Source organism: Meleagris gallopavo, chromosome 10, assembly GCF_905368555.1.
Source record: "Meleagris gallopavo chromosome 10, MGAL_WU_HG_1.1, whole genome shotgun sequence".
Taxonomy (NCBI): domain Eukaryota; kingdom Metazoa; phylum Chordata; class Aves; order Galliformes; family Phasianidae; genus Meleagris; species Meleagris gallopavo.
Window position 1 is genome coordinate 4,401,419 of NC_139413.1, and position 16,803 is coordinate 4,418,221.

The following is a 16,803-nucleotide window of genomic DNA, read 5'->3' on the forward strand; positions in this document are numbered from 1 at the left end:
TCCATGAAGAGGCTGTTCCTGAATGGGATTTCTCCCGGTTTTTCAGCTGGGAAGCAGCTGAGCTTCTGGTTCTTTGGCAAACTGCTCTGTTGCTCTTCCATGTCCTGTATCAAGCTGTTGCTGTCCTGCACCTTCTGTTCTGGCTTGGCCCATACTTGTCTTTTCCATGAATTGGAAGATGCTCAAGCACGTTCCCTGACAGGTCTTACATACCTTGGTGTTTAAAAAGGAATGTTTATTTCTCTTACAAAATGTGCTGTTAAGGTTAATCATCTCTTGCACCTCTTAAGATCTTACATACAGTCACCTGTAATCAGTAAACACTTTGTTAAAAAATGTCTATTAAAAAAAAATAATAATAATTGGAAAAAAAAAAACAAAACAAAACCTATTATAGAGAGTTTTTGAGATGAATTTGCATTTGTGCATGCTGTAAATGCAAATATTTTGCTGTGACGGTGACCACTAATACTTAAAAGCATTAAGCATGGATTTTCTGCTTCCTATGCTGATCAACTCATACTTAAAGAAACATTCTAAGCTAACTTAAATTCGTATCAGTCCCAAATGAGGGAGGAGTACAGGTTGCTTTGAGTTTTAATGGCATTGGGTATCCTCTGTAGTGGAGTAAAAATGGGTAGAATTATGTCCTCAGATCCGTGGAAGAGACAGATCTCAGTGGCATAGCTGTGGTGATCCAGCCTCCTCCAGTCATAGTAAGAAATTGCTTAACATAGCCAAGGCTATAAATAGCCACAGCTCATGTTCTGTTCCATTTGCTTGTTTTAGTTCTAACAGCTGCCTTGAAATGGAAGATGAGACTTTACACTGCCTTTTTAAATGCACACAGAAGTAATTGAGAGCAGCGAGTCAGGCAGGAGAACCCCTTTGGCTGATGAATCTGTAAAAGAGGATTGTGGTGACATGTTTCAGCTGACAGATTTGTAAAATACTTGGATAATTTACAGTACAAGCAAGGAGGGGTGTTAATAAATGAACAGTGGGTTATAGACTTCGTACTGAATAGATTTGCTGCTTTTTTTTCTCCTAAGCGTAGAGTCTATGAAGAAAGAAAAAGAGAGGCTGAGGACTGGAATTGCCAAAAATGGCTTTAAGACCATTTAAAAATGATTAATGATGTTTTAAGGCAGTAACAAGAAGGATGAGTTGACTAAACCTAGCATTTTAATCTAATTAATATTAGGTAGAGATATTCCAGCACCAGTTTTTATAATTTAATTATGTGTAGGATGATAAAATAATACTAATGCCATTATGATTGCTTTGCAGATGGCATAAACTCAGTCTGTATGTGAATTAACTGTGAGCTTGGAGGGTAATGGCTTTTTTTCTTTTTTCAGTCATGGTACAGAAATGTCAACCAGAGGACAGTGAATTTGCATAAGTCAACTGCTGCTCATTATTATTTTATCTCTTAACAAGACACCTATCTCAGCTCTGTTTGAAGTTCTTTCTAGAAAACAATTCATCTTCACTTTAAAAAAACACGAGTCTTTCTTAGCGTTTCTGTTTCATTTTTTGTTTCTGCTCTTATTGAAACATTCTACATCTGTCTAATGTTTGCCTCTAAGTTTTAGACACGGGTAACTTTTTTTTTTTTTAACCTAGTTTCATAGGGCTTTAATGTTCTGTTGTACACATTGAGTTTTTACACCATGTGTAGGCATGAAGCACTGACAGTTGTGTGATTCAGCTGTTGAGTGTCTTTGTGGTACATTGCTATTATGAGTGTGTAACTGCAGCTGTACCCTTTATGTAGAATTAAAGGGTAGAGTAATGATTGAAAGTTGCAAGAAGTACTTCTTTTTAATGCATCAGAAAATCCATCTGGTGCTTGACTTTTATTTGTTATTTACTGTGCAGGTGGAAACTATGTAATAAGTGCATCCTCCTGGCGGGAGGGACAGAAGCTAGTCAAAAAGCTACTGGGTCCAGCTCCCAGACTAGACCACGACAGAAGAGCTGTATCTAGTGACAGAACGGGGCGAGAGCGAACTGCCAAGCCTGGTAAGTTCTTTATCACTGTACTTTCTTTCATTGTTCTTAATTTATTATATAATTTTGCACGTCTACAGGATTGAGTAGATGCCCGAGATGTAGTGTAGTCAGTTTCTTAATAAATTAACTTATTTTTAACTTGGAGGCAGCTACAGAGAGAATTTAATTCACTTTCATGGTTGGGATGCATCACCTCACTTCCTATGCTGTGAAGGCGCAAAGGAGCTCTGGAAAAGAGGGGAAAAAGGGTTTCAGCAACAAAATCTGATCACTTGTATTCTGTCTTTGCCTGGTAAGGCTACTGAGGAAAGGAATGGCTGGAAGTTGTCTGCGGCCAGATTAATTTTCCAGGTGTGCTGCATATAATATGTAAGCTATGTTTGGGCATTTATCTTTCTACAGTAATTTTAGCTCTTACAGGTAGAATATAATGTCATCTGTGGGCATCGTAGTTCTTCATTTTTTCTTCCACCAGCCCTTTTCAGAATTTGTCCGAATGTCAGACAGGTTAAATAAGAGAAGGTGGTAACTGTTGTGCTGATTATGCCTCTGAGGTGGCAAGGCTGTAAGAGTATAAAGGATGTGAGTTCAGTGTAAGTAGAGGCTGCTGAATTCAGGCTGTGACACTGAATATCTGAAACATAAGCATATTTACAGTGAGATCTGCATAGGTAATGTCACACTGGGGAATTGCAGTTGAGGTGAGTAAGCAGATGTTTTGCTGTAAAGCAAAGAAAATTTTCCCAAAATACTGAATTAAAATCAGTGGAATTGTTTGGTTATACATGCTTCACAGTCATTAGAAAAAGAGGAAGGTATACTGGTTGTATGAGTTCAGTTAAACTGGGAAAAATGTTTAAGACTGTCTGAAGATGTGTAGAGAAATCTTCATGTGCAGGGAAGAGATGAGGCTCTAATAAAATCCTTTCTGTTATTTTAAGTTTGTTGCCGTTTCCGTGATGATTGCATCACTTTCCACAATCTTTTATCACCTCCCTCCTCCTCACTTTCCCTGCTGCTTTATTAGAGTCTGTAGTTACCAAATTTTTACCTGCAATATCTGACGAGTTATTTTTTAACAGGTCGTATTGGAAGGACGGGTTCAGATTCTAGACTGGTTGTTACACAGAAAGCCTCTTCAAGAAGTTCTGAGCGGTCAAGGAGTAAAGTACGATCTGAGAATAATCTGAAGAAACTGGAATCTGCTCTTCCAGGTGATAACCAAGATGATCACGCCTCTGTAAATAAGGACTTCCTGCCCTTGGAGATACGTGGAATTCTTGATGACTTGCAGTTGGATTCCGTACTTCCAAAGCAGGAAAAAAATGTGGAAAAGCAGAATCCGAAGTCTGTTTTGCCTACTCAAAATACCAGGAGTCATAGTCCAACCAAAAGGAAACCAGACAAGGTAGCTGCCAGTGAGGAGCCTCAAGTGATCTCTAAGAAACGTCACTATGATACGGATGAGGTTCGTCAGTACATCATCAGGCAGCAAGAGGAGAGGAAGAAGAAACAGAACGAGGAGAAGAAAGCACAAAAAGAGGCAACGGAGCAGAAGAACAAAAGGCTCCAAGAACTCTATAGAAAGCAAAAGGAGGCTTTTAAAAAAGTCAAGAGCGTGCCTCCTCCTGAACCTCTGGCAGCTAAACGGTTACAAGAAACTTACTCTAAACTGTTGCTGGAACATACATTTTTAAAAGAGCCCTCTCAGCAGCCTACAGTGCAGGAAACGCAGGTATAGCTGATTCACTAACTTAAAGTACTGCAGTTGTTTGCAGGAATAGGAGGTCGTATATCTAGGAAGGTCATGAGTTGTCCTGATGTGAGAGCTATCCGAAAGCATGCATAGAAAACAGTGTTTTTTAAGCAGAAACTACAGTGCTTTTGATTCTGAACTAACTTGCTGCTGATGGTAGCTTCTCTTTGTAGCAAGACCTCTCTGAGAGGTGGATGGAAATCATCTTTCTATTATAATAGAAGGAAAGTTCAGAATATTTACTAACATCAACCATAATAGTTGACTTGTAAGAAAACTGTAAACATCAATCGAATGGTGAATTGAAAGGCTTTGTCTGAAGTTGCTCTCACTCAGTGGACAAAATTAAATCAGTAGTGAGTTTAATTAAGAGTCTGCTAATCAAAAACTGAACATGAGAAGATCAATAGTAAAAGACTAATATCAGTTTGTGTTCAGTTGAACAAGTTCAGTATGGGAGCAAAGTTATTTTCCCATTACATTCTGCTGAGACAAAAGCATACATGTCCTGTATTTTTAAATCTTTGCATGCTAGGAAAGATGTGATATTGCACTGAGAAAGTCAAACCTTTTTCAATTTTAATAAGACAAAAGCTTCTAAATTCCTACAGACTTCTGAAAATGCATTTTTCTGGTTATTTTCACTTCTAGCCCAGACCTGGTTATCAGCCATCTGGAGAATCTGACAAAGAAAACAAGGCTCAAGAGCGTCCTCCTAGTGCATCTTCAAGTAGTGACATGTCGCTGTCAGAACCACAGCAGCAGCAGCCACTACTGAGGTGAGCCATTGTTGTGAGATAGAGGAGGGTACTCTAGTGTTCTTCTCAGTGTGATGAAAATAGATTGTTCCTTTATGTTCATGCCCTATGGAGAGTAATTGTCTTTCTGACAATTACAACATTTTCTCAAAGTAAGGAGGCAGATGATGCAGAAAAGCATACGAAAATTTTGGCTATTAGCATTTATTGAATCTATTATGAATGATTGATGGATCTTGTTAATCTTTTGCTGACATCAAGGGATGTGCATTTCAAACTGGGAGGCAATGTTTTCTCCACTAGCTATTGCTAGCAGGCAAGAAGAGATGATCTTATGAGAAAAAACAACGCACATATTCGTTTGATTTGTTCAGTGTTTCCATTTCCTCTATTGTTGTGTTTTTTCTTTAAAAAAAACACCTGTGTCTAAAGTACCAAAAGCCTCCATTTCAGCTTGGTACTAGCCTTTCCTTATTTCCTTTCATGCCCTTTTCTCCACTCCTCGTTTTTCCATGTCCTTTCTGAGTTTTTCTTAAGAGAAGTTAATGTGTTAACCAAACACTTAAAGGTAAGAAGCTAAAAACCAATACGTTTCTTGCCTATCCTTAATTGCCTAGTTGTGCATGTCTCATTTTTACTTACACAATCAATATCTTCTGCTTAAATACAAGCCTCCTTCATTATATTTACTTTCCATTGGTCAAATCCACACTCTGTAAATATAATGAGGCCTTTCTTTCTTTCTTTTCCTCATGGCACCCATATAAGTGGTGGTGTGACAGTTCTAGTGAAGCGTGGTCTGAGTACAACTGAATGGGGAAGAACAGTGCTAAGAAATGCTATGTAAAAGAGGGGGACAAAGGAAATGTTTCCTCCCTTATAAAGGTGGGAAACTTTTAGAAAATGGTTGCTGCTGATTATGAAAACATTCAGCTCTTTACAGCTCTAAAATGTAAATTGCAGCATAAACAACATTTAAAATTTGGGAGGGGCTCTATTTTTAATAACATTCTGTAACTGTTTACTGCCCATTGTCTACCCCTTCTAACTCTCCCAGGAAGTATTTATTTCCAGAAAGCAAACTTGTGTCAATGAGACTTTCAGCTAAAAAAACGATACTTATTATCATCAACTTAAATGTTGATTTTTTATTTCAGAAGTGACTTCGTGGAACCTTCATGGGTACAGCCAGACCGGTTGAGCCCAAGAGTCCAGCTCTCTCATCCACAAACCCTCATGGACTTAAGTGGAGGCCCTTGCTCACAACCTCGCAGTCTGGAGCAGATGGGACTTTTGTCAAAGGAGTGTGATGCAGCACTAGCAGGCAGGAAGAGCCACGCTGCACCCATGGGTTTGCTGAGCCTCATGCATCAGCCGTACGTGAATTCAACTGCTGCACAGCAAAGTCTCTTAGGAAAACCCTCTGCTAACCAGTATAAGAGTAAATTAGAACGGATTGAAGCTTTAAAAGCTACAGCTGCTTCCCTTTCTAGCAGAATTGAAAATGAAGCCAAGAAGTTGGCTGGGGCTGGTCTCAATTATGGTACCATTTGGAAATTGGACCATGAATTTGTGCAAGAAAACCAGGATGACAGACGGTGGGCAAAGGCCGTGAGTCCTCCTGTGAGGGAGGAAAATGAAGATGCTTTTTCAGCCAGAATTCAAAAGATGCTGGGTACCTGTGTGTCTCATACAGCCTTTGACGACAACCTTCCTGGGGTAGGCAACCTCAGTGAATTTAAAAAGCTCCCTGAGACAATCAGGCCTCATACTGCCGCAGTCAGCCTTGGAATGAGGTCCCCCACTGGACATTTGTCTAAGAGACTGACTGACCCCCTGGGACGTGAAAACCAGGCGTATGGTCAGAGCAAAGTTGTAATTCCTCGAGAGTCCAGCACTGACTCCATCAGCGAAGGGCCTCTCCTGAGTGACGGAAGCCTCTCTGAGGAGGAGGGAGGCCAGCACAAACAGCTGCCACTGAAGATTCTGGAGACATTGAAAGAGAGGGATTTCTGTGTTCGGGACAGGAATGCTTTTGAGCCCATAAAAGAGTTTCAGAAAGAAGCTGAGAAGTATCTGCCGATTCAGTCTCAGACAAGTGGCACTCACAGCAAGGGGTCGTGGGAAGAGCTAGCCAAGGGAAGCCCACACAGTGTCATCAACATCTTTGCAAAAAGTTACCACCTTCATGGCAAGGGTAAGGAGAAAAATGGAAAGGTTACTCGGAGGTCTTTTGAAAAACTTCTCAATGTTATGATTCCTTTTGTTTGATAGTTCACAAATAAGGGGTGTGCGTGAAGATGTATTGCTTTGAGATATATCACACATTAATCTGTGTAATGTTTTCCTTTGACTTTTGAAGGATAAATGATCCCCTCCCTTTCCTCCCTTATTTTCCCCCCCCTGCCTAATCACATAAAGAAAAAAATCCCCAGTTCTGAGGGAAGAAAGGTGTTGGTGTGTTAGTCCTCTTTCCTTCTCGTTCAAATTTTCATTTTTGAAGAGGAGCCTTAACATTAAACATGACTGCATTGAAACTTTCTGCTGATGACTCTCAAAGAGTATGTTCTTCAAAAGTGTTTTGGCTGGAGTTTGTTAATGAAGTATTCACTAATTTGTGGAAAGAGCTTTTTTTGTGTTAAAACTGTTGTGAGATACCTGTACTGTTGTTCTCCTGATGCTTCTTGTATTCAAAAGGAAACATTTTGACCTCTGTAGCTTTATTTACTCACTTGAGCCACATTGTATTCAGAATTATTTTTGTCTCCAGTGTTTGATGAAAGACCAAATGGAGGATCTTCCCTTCTGCGCCCCTTACTCCCTGCCCTGAGCCCTCCAGAGAGCATTGGTTCCTATGAAGACGACTTTGCCTACTCACCAGGAAGCAGCACTTTAACAGACAAAAAGATTGCACGTGACCTCAGGTGAGTGTGTGTTTGACTTCCTGTAAAAAACAAAATGCAGCATTTGAGAGAACGTCGTTGATGCAAATTTTGTTTTATAATACGCTGCACATCTTTTCTGGTGTGCTGTACTGCAATCCTACTGAAAATGGCCAGATATTTCTTTATGATCTTGGAGTTAATGTGGCAAGCAACATGACCTTCAGATGCAAAGGTTAGAGTGGAAGAGTTGCTGTTCTTTGCCTGATTTTTGTTCTGCCTTGATCTGGCAGGTAAATGGGTGAAAATTAGCTCTTGTGTGGCTGTTAGAATGCTTAATTGGTTAGTGCTTGTAAACGTTAGGAAAGAAATAAGATTTGAAAGTGTTAAAATGCTTCCACTACTTCAAGTCAGAACTGTCTAATGTCTTAGCTGTTGAAGTTTTTAATTTCAGAATTGGCGTTTTTCAAGATGAGCTGTTTAGTGGGTTATAGTCCTTTCTTGCAAACTTCTTGTATGCAGTGTAACAAAGGACTTGAAAGTCCACAGTTAATCACTGTCAGTCTGTTCCTTTTTAGTGTTGCAAGCAGCAGTAATTCAAGCATTCAGGAAGAACTTCCTAGTGGGAAGTCTCCCCGTGAATCTCGATCTGTCGAACTTGCATCTCAGCATTCATCTGGACCCAGATCTGCAGCATCTTCTCACTCATCTACTTCGTCTAAAAAGAGAGGGAAAAAAGAACGTAAGTGCAGCACTTGACTGTAGGATATTTGTATTTTTTGAAGAAAGTTCTAGGATTTTCTTGTTATGAAAGCCGCAGTCTTTCTGTGTATCAGTGACAATAATCACACATTGATAGGATGCTTCCTCTAGTGGTTCTTTGCTGAATTTTCTTGACTCTTATTTTTCTCTGATGTTAAAACGCAGCTGTCCAGAACTAGGTAGGCAGAGAAATTATAAAAATGATGAAGAATTGTCCCCTTCCTAAACTATCTGACAGCATTGTTCATTCTTAGGGTTGGAGTCTTTCAATGGAAGTTCTCACCACATTCCTGTGGGTGAAGATAAAATTCAATCTGAATTGGAGTGGGGATCCCAACAAGCAAAGAAGTCCGTATCGAGTAGCAGACTTTCTAATAAAGACTACGAGCAGAACACAGATACTGACAACACGATAGAAAATTTGTCTGGACACTCCATGTTGAGGTAACATGAACTTACAAGGCTGTATGCAAATATAAGTAGCGTGGCTTATGTTATAGCAGGCTATCAAAAATGATTATGTTTTTAGATATGTAAATGGAAAGTAATACAAATGTACAAATGTTAGTGAGATGAACATGCAGTAATCTTTTCCTGTATTTTAAAAATTATGGAAGCCCAAAGTTGATAGCTGTCATAAGTGAAAATGGAAAACGGATTTCTGTGTTCCCCTGCACCCCTCAAATGCTCCTGTTTTTATAAGAAAAATTGACCAGCATAAGTGTTGTGGCTCTTTTAGTACCTTAAGCATTGAAATACAATTTTGTTTTCCTTTCCAATAAATACTCTGTTATGAAGAGGGGAAAAAAGTAGTTTGTCAGTCTCTATTGTTATCTTGCTCTTAATAGTATGAAACAGATGTTTTTGGCTAGGCTCGTGTGTGCTTAATAATACTCATAAGCCTATCCAGCTCTATGAGGTGATGCTTTTAATGAGTGAACTGCACCTCAGGAAAGAGTATAAAGTAAGGAAAAAAATTAATAATTTTCCTGTTTGGCTGACTTTAAATGCAGCTTATTGGCTAACTGTGCAATTAAAACAGTTATGAAATACACTCAGTGTAATTTTCACTGCATGTTTTTCTAAAAAGCAACAAATAATGGTTTTACACTCACTGTGTACTTCTAGAATGGTTCTGAGGTATTAACTTACACTAATGGCTTTCTCTTATATTAGTTTTTGGTTTGAAAGGTCCTTTGCCCTCTTAAGATGTGCCAAGCATGCACAGCTGAACCTCTTCCTAAGGGATTCAAGCATCTGCAGTTGGTCCTTCTTGGCATCATGAAATAGGGATAATATATTTAAGAAGTGTCTGCGTCCTTTTCTGTATTTTTCTTTCTTGCCCTTGTTTTAATGATCATCACAGATTTTGTTGTAATTGGATCAGAATGTGTAGATTCTGAATTACTTGATTTTTGATGTATGCTGAGTACTTGAGAGAAACTACTGTGCTGTGGCAACTTCGCTCTAAATTGGAATGTAGGTACATAACCCACTTCATGAAGTCATTTCATAAAGACAGGCTGGGCCTGTGCAAACTGTAAAAGAATAGACCCTCTACATAGATCTGTTCAGTCTGTATAAATGAAAGAGCTGAGTTACTGCTGCTTTTGTTGTCTTATCAAATGACTGGCATTAAGACAATACGGACACTTTTCTTCCTTGTTTTCTCTGTCAGTTTCTCAGACAAGGGAAGATCTCAGAAGACGCCAACTTCTTCCCCATCTCCAGGTTCCCAAAAAATTACGCAGTTTGATTCTGTAGTCAATACAGCAGAGAGAGCCAAGTCACCTTCTGGCTTATCTGGAAGCGCAGCATCGGGGCAGAAGCCTAACCTAGCCTTCTCTGACTTGAGTCTGGGAGCTAGCAGACCTGCAGCAGGAGTAGCCTCAGCAAGTGGTGAGTTCTCTTAAAGATGTACAAATCCAAGAGCTGTTCTGTTTTTTATCATTATTTTACGATGCGGGGCACTGAAGTTCAACAGAGTCTGACAATTAAATCCTGTCCTTCAGGATGTATGCGATTCTCCCCTGCTGCTCTTCAGCATCGTTTGTCAGCAGAATTGAACTACCTTACTGCCATTGAAGAGTCTGTGCGTCAGCTTTCAGATGTGGAACGAATACGAGGCATATCACTGGCCCAGCAGGAGAGCGTTTCTTTGGCTCAGATTCTAAAGGTAGGGGGAAAAATATTTCCTTGTATTAGTATTTCTAATTTGATTAATTTTCTTGTAAGATGTAAAAAATAAAATAAAATAGGAGGAATCATGCTTTAGTCTTTCAAAAGTAGTTCCAGCAAGTGGCTAAGGCAGATAAGCTCTTGCATTTACCCTCTGTGCTTAAAATTGTTTTTCTGATCTATAGGCACAACAGCAGCGTCATGAACGGGACATAACTCTTTTGAAAATCAAGGCTGAACAGGAAGCTTTAAAAAATAAGAGACAACTGGAAGAGGCAAGGCAGAAGGCAGCTCAGGTAATGCTGCTCTCAAAAAATATGGAGTGTGTAAGAGTAAAGTGTTGTAAGTAAATCTGTGCCTATGAATGCTCTTAATCTGAAGCTGTGGTGAAGGGATTTAATATAATTGGGGGAAAAACAAACAAAAATCTTCTGATGTCAATTTCAAACTTTTTTTCCCAGGCTTCTAGAAATGCCATGTTATACTATCAACAGTCATACTTACTATATATAGAAAATTTTGAAGGGCTGATTTTTTTGCATAGGCTCATGCAGAGACACTGCATCATCTGGTCCAATCACGACAGGAGGCCGTAGAAGTGCTTCAGGAGACCAGGTGCAAGGCTGCAGCCAAGCAGGTGGAAACTGCACTTCTCACTACAGATATGGGCCACCAGGTCCGTGAGGTGAGATCCTGAGTGAAATAAAAAGCTGTTTCAATTTCAGTATTGCTTCAAATACAGCCTCTAGATTATGCTCTGTTCAGTACAGCTTCTTCATGTTCATAACGTGCCAAATAATAGGACTTAAAAAGAGCAATTCTAGCAGCACTGCTTAGAAGTTGGTTAGCAGTTCTAAATCCCTGATTGTGCTTCTCACGATCTTCCCATTAACTTACCATGCAGAATTTTGTTATTGCAGGACAGAATGGTGATTGTGAGCAGAACATCTCTAATTTGTAAGCATTGTAGTTCGTTGGTTTGTATCTGTATCTATTCCATACAAAAACCATACTAGAAAAACAGGGGAATTTGTGGGCAGATTTAAACATGGAAGTTTGTACGATGTTGGAATTTAAACCTGTTGCTTCCATTGCAGTGAAAACAATATTTTTACTCTTTGAGTAGGATGCATTTTCTAATGGAAAGTAAATGTTTTGGTTTTTTTTCATGCTTTTAAAAACTAATAGAAATAATAGGTTCAAAATGTTCTGTCGCGTGGAGGTCATTCTAGTGATCAGAGGTTAAGTTGATAAGAATACAGCATAGGTGATGTAATGCATGTCTGTAGCTTCACATTAATAATTCTGCTCCCTGTAAGTTAAATAATATATATATATATGTACAGAGCATCTCTGAAAACCAGACTTGAAATGTAATTACAGACATCTCAAAACAGTCTTATGCATTCATTCAGTATAAATTGCCTGCAAGGACAATTTTTTCAAAAACATGTTGATAGTTAAAAGCTAATTGTGTTCCTTTGCTGTTGTACTCAGATGACAGAGCTGGCGCGAACCCAGATCTCAGATACTGTCAGTGCTCCAGCTGCTCCAGTCACCTCTTTGTTTGACCACCAGCGGCAGCATCACTCAGAGTTCATGAAACAACTGAGAGCCCGATCTGATACAAACAGGTTTTTTCAAATGTTTCATAACTTGGGAGGGGGGGATGTAAAATTTGTTAGTTTTTGCTTCACGTACTTTTAAAGAGAAGCGTAGTATTTCATACTAAGTGAACATTTAGGAAGAGCTTGGATTCCAACTCTGTGTCCTTAATAGTGTACCCCAAAGGGGGGATACTGATTTTTTGCAGCTCTTTCTAAAAGAGTAAGAAAAAATGCTCTAGGTATTTCATGGGATGATTTAACTTACCAAGGTTTGAAGTATTTTCTTACAAATTTTAGCTATTACTTCTTTTACTAAACTGATAAAAGCTTATGGAAACTATATCAGTATCTAAGACAATGTAGATTTAGCTCAAATGCTTTCACTTTTAAGGAAATGTGAGACCGCTGCCATGTCACAAAGTAAAGAGGCAGGTGACTCAAAACAGACTTACTCACCAGTGTTTGATAGTTATTCAGAGTCCTCGAGGTCAAAGGTTCACGATCGGAGGTAAGAAAAGATTGGGTTTGTTTTTTTTTCTGTTTACCTGCTGTAAATAAGAACTACATTTTGAAAATGCATGCAAAGTACTTTTGAGCCATGTTGTTCCGTTGTTTTCTTTTTAAAGAGAGAAAGTGGGTATTAAACCTTAACATTGCTGGGATGTTGTTCACTGATGTAATGTAAAATGAATATTTTTAAGTGTACAAAGTAATATCTTAATTTAAAAGTTATATTTTTTGATGAAACAGTAGTACCAGCAGTCGCCAAGAGAGTCCTTCTGTTCCATCTTCTAAAGAGAATGAGAAAAAACTTTCCCGTCGTGAAAAGATAACCAGCAGCATTGAAGAGCAGGCTCATACTGGTGCGGACGATTCCTTGCCTAGTGATAGTATTTTATCACTGCCAGATGAAAAAGGTTAGCTGTACTTGTATGTAATGAACCAGACAGTGGTAAGGGGGGAGGCAGATGCTGCTTCAAAACTGGTTTCTGAAATAAGTGAGGGAATATGTGTGAAGTTGGAGTCCCAGGTGAATTGATAATCTCTTAAGCAGAGGATGGCGTAGCGAGATTGGAATATTTTGAAATTCTGCACGTTACAGTGATGGAGTCTTATCTACTTTTTGCTGTGGTAACTGTAGCTAGCCAGATGTTTACTTGCTAAATGTGTAGGCTGAACACCAAATGTTTTGGTAGACTTAAAATGTATTTATACCTGTATATAGAATTCTGTTAGTTTTTTTTAAGCTAGATAACAATATTGCAAGATGTCCTCAACCTCAAGGTCACTTTTCTGAAAGCTGAGACCTTTTTTTTGCATTAGAGGAGTCCTCTCCCTGTCTTTTCCTGTCCTTATAGCTTTACTGAGTTGAGACAGGGTAAAATGACCTGCATGGTACATACTTCAGCATTAACCCGCTTCCCTCAGATTCTGCTTCCATTGCAACCGAGTATTCCCTGAAATTTGATGAGTCTATGACAGAGGATGAGATTGAAGAGAAGTCTTTTCGGTCTTTGCTGCCCTCTGAGAGTCATCGTAGAATTAACTTGGAGAAGAAGCGCGGTAATCGTGATGATTCTGATGAGGAAGTCTCCCCAGAAAAAACTGCTCTGTCATCTATCAAGGTATGTCAAGTAACCAAAGTTAAGGTAGATTAACTGTTACTGTTCAATTATGCTCATGAATTTGTTGAGCTTTTCTGTGTTGCTTGTGCTTACAAGGTTCTGTTCTTTGAGCATTTGAAAACGTCAGAGTTGTTTGAATATCCTCTGTGTCACTGTTGTGCAAGTAAGGTGATTTGTTTTGTGGAACAGTCCTCACTGGCCTCGACCTTTTCTCCTGTGGCTTTAGAGAAGAGTGATGTTTTGAGGTAGATTATAAAAACCCAGTGGATGAATTCTTCCTAATACTCCTACTCACGTCCAGGAGGTAAAAGCAGATGCTGCTGATTATTCTCATGAGGAGACATTCCAAGACTGTCACGCAGCCCAGGGCAGACAAAGCTGCTCTTACAGTAGCTCAGAGAGAAAAAACATATTCCCTTCTTACACTGAACCACATGCATACACACAGTTTGTACTTGAAAAAAGCTTTGAAATTTCTTTATTAACAAACCATGCTAAATTTGTCTTGCCTTTCAGGAGCTAAGCATGCCTTTCTCAGGAGGGCAAGATAGTTTCTCTAAATTTACTATGGAGATGGTAAGACAGTACATGAAGGAGGAGGAAGTGCGAGCAGCTCATCAGTCCTCGCTACTTCGGCTCCGGGAGAAGGCTCTGAAGGAGAAGACAAAGGCTGAGTTAGCTTGGTTGGAACACCAGAAGAAGTAAGACGGTGTTGAATATACACTCTTGCTAACTGCTCATTTTCTTATGAAAATCTCCTACTTACATTGTTTTGGTAATACTTTTCTTCTACCCCACTCCTCTGTGATTAAGTATCAGTGGTTGAACAAATCTTCTGTTGTCTGCAATCTATGCAGATGTTATTGTCATTTGGAAAGAACAGAACTCAGTTTGTAAGTGTGCTTTGATGTTTAAATTGATCATGGTTAAATAGAAGAATTTGACAGAAACAGGAAAACATCCAATATTTGTTCTTAGAGAAGGTAGTTCCCATCCTTACTCCACAAGTCTTAATTCAAGAATGTATATATTCTTCTGCAGATTTTAAAGGGTAAAAGACTGTTGTTGTTCACCTGAGTTGTTGATTTTGGTTTGTTTTTTTTTCCCTTTTTTCCTTATTTAATCATCTCTTCCAATCTGTTTGTAGGCATTTGCGAGACAAGGGAGAGGATGATAAGATGCCCCCTATTCGAAAGAGGCAGCGTGGTCTTCTGCTGAGACTACAGCAGGAAAAGGTAACTGATGCTTTCTAGGAAAATCCTATAGAAACTTCTGTGATGCTTTTGGATAGAAAAATAGCATTATTCCTCATCATATAATAATTCACCTTTTGATGGTATTTAACATGTTGTTTTAAAAGGTTCTTCTATATCAATAATCTCATGGGTTGAGTCCTGAGTGTATTAATTGTCTATTCTTTGCTGCTGAAATTGCAGGCTAATTACTTCATCACAGTTTTGCTAACTTTAATCTCATATTGTGGACACTGAGAGTTTCAGAGTGTGTTGGAGAGCTGTCTGTCAAAACTTACTTTGCTTAATCTTTTATACCTAAAAGGCAGAAATTAAGCGTCTTCAAGAGGCCAACAAGGCTGCTCGGAAGGAGAGACAGCTAATCCTTAAACAGCAAGCAGAAATAGAACGAATACGTCAGACTACAATGAAACTGCAGGAAAAATTGAAATCTGCAGGAGAAAACAAGCTTGTAAGTGTTCTGTACAGAAGTTGGAGTCTTCCCTCTTTGACTGTGCTGCTGGTATTTGACTCAACTACTAGCTTAAAAGCTATTAGATTAAACTTGTCACTTGGGAAATTTATCTGCTCAAATTGTCTTACCCTGTATGTTTCAGCAATTTTATTTGTTTAAATTCTTCAAATCGTTGTTTGAGGAAATGCATATGGAAAAGTCTTAGAAAATGTTTTAACTGGACAGTAGACAAGAAAGAAGATGACAGACACCTTAGCAGGGTCTGTTGCGACAGGAGAAGGGGAAATGGTTTCAAACTAAGAGGGGAGATTTAGATTGGATGTAAGGAAGAAGTTTATTATAATAAAGGTGGTGAGGCACTGGCATAGGCTGCCCAGAGAGGTGGTGGTGCCCCATCCCTGCAGAAAACCAAGATCAGGCTGGACAGGGCTCTGAACACTGATGGAGCTGTGAGTGTCCATGTTCACTGCAGGAGAGGTAGACTAGATGGCCTTTAAGAGGCCATTCCAACTCAAACAATTCTGTGACTTTGTGGTGATGATTAATTCTCAAGCTTAAGTAATGACTTTGGGAATATCAGCTTTTGGATGTTTGAATATCTTGGACTCTGATTCTATTAATCTGATTTTGTTTATCCGATAAAAGAACTAAAATGTAAGCTCCAAAACCTAAGCTTGCTGGTTTTTGTGTTTCAGTGTTATTAAACAAAGTTTCTCACATCTTCAACGCTGGAGCAGGTTGCCAGGACAGGTTGTGGACGCCTCCTCCCTGGAGGCATTAAAGGCGAGGCTGGATGGGGCTGTGAGCAACCTGGTCTGGTGGGAGGTGTTCCTGCCTACAGCAGGGGTTAGAGCTAGTTGATCTTACAGGTTCCTTCCAACCCAAACCCTTCTATGATTCTGTGATCAAGACAGGTTTGGTAACCAGCTGAATCCTTACAAAATTCTGGAAATGCAAATATAATAATAATGAGAGGACTTGTTTCCTTAACTGAATTCTTGTAGGATTTTTTGTTCTAGTTACAGTCAAGGGAGAACTTAAATTGTGGTGGGAAAAAGGATACAAAAAATGATGTCTAATGAGAAGTTGGAGGATAAAGCTCAAGTATGTAGGCAGACAGACTTAACCTGAAGTATTATTTGATTAATCTGAGGATAAGTAAGATGTGTTAACACAGTTTAATAATAAATTCTAAAAAAAGGATAACTTTTCATGCTTTTAATGTTTGTTTTTTTTTTAAATGTGTATTTGCAGGAACTTCACAGTGAGGATGACATCAAGCAGAGCAATGGTTCTAGCCCACTTCCAACTGATGCAGAAACACGCAGCCCTTCTCCAATATCAATCTCCAGCAGTGAGACTAGTAGCATCATGCAGAAACTTAAAAAGATGCGCAGCAGAATGGATGAGAAGTAACTGAATTTTCTTTTCTATTACAAAGCTTTACTATTTTAATGAATCTGCACTGAAAACGGTTATCAGAAAGACTACAGTGGTATTGAGATCATA

General features: G+C 39.1%; 1 protein-coding gene across 11 annotated transcripts in view; it reads left to right on the forward strand.

Moving 5' to 3' along the window:
* CEP350 (centrosomal protein 350) overlaps window positions 1-16,803 on the forward strand; it is a 71,860-nt gene that overhangs the window by 20,360 nt on the left and 34,697 nt on the right. For 9 of the 11 annotated variants that reach the window (XM_085232116.1, XM_085232118.1, XM_085232115.1 and 6 more), the window contains exons 9-27: window positions 1,885-2,028; window positions 3,102-3,754; window positions 4,427-4,554; window positions 5,691-6,730; window positions 7,304-7,457; window positions 7,994-8,157; window positions 8,432-8,621; window positions 9,856-10,076; window positions 10,190-10,353; window positions 10,541-10,651; window positions 10,900-11,040; window positions 11,853-11,989; window positions 12,354-12,470; window positions 12,713-12,879; window positions 13,391-13,587; window positions 14,104-14,288; window positions 14,735-14,822; window positions 15,145-15,291; window positions 16,549-16,706. In XM_085232116.1, the coding sequence (XP_085088242.1) occupies window positions 1,885-2,028; window positions 3,102-3,754; window positions 4,427-4,554; window positions 5,691-6,730; window positions 7,304-7,457; window positions 7,994-8,157; window positions 8,432-8,621; window positions 9,856-10,076; window positions 10,190-10,353; window positions 10,541-10,651; window positions 10,900-11,040; window positions 11,853-11,989; window positions 12,354-12,470; window positions 12,713-12,879; window positions 13,391-13,587; window positions 14,104-14,288; window positions 14,735-14,822; window positions 15,145-15,291; window positions 16,549-16,706 (4,306 nt within the window). The remainder of the gene's footprint in view (window positions 1-1,884; window positions 2,029-3,101; window positions 3,755-4,426; window positions 4,555-5,690; window positions 6,731-7,303; window positions 7,458-7,993; window positions 8,158-8,431; window positions 8,622-9,855; window positions 10,077-10,189; window positions 10,354-10,540; window positions 10,652-10,899; window positions 11,041-11,852; window positions 11,990-12,353; window positions 12,471-12,712; window positions 12,880-13,390; window positions 13,588-14,103; window positions 14,289-14,734; window positions 14,823-15,144; window positions 15,292-16,548; window positions 16,707-16,803) is intronic. The other 2 variants (XM_085232120.1, XM_085232123.1) reach the window with 2 other exon arrangements.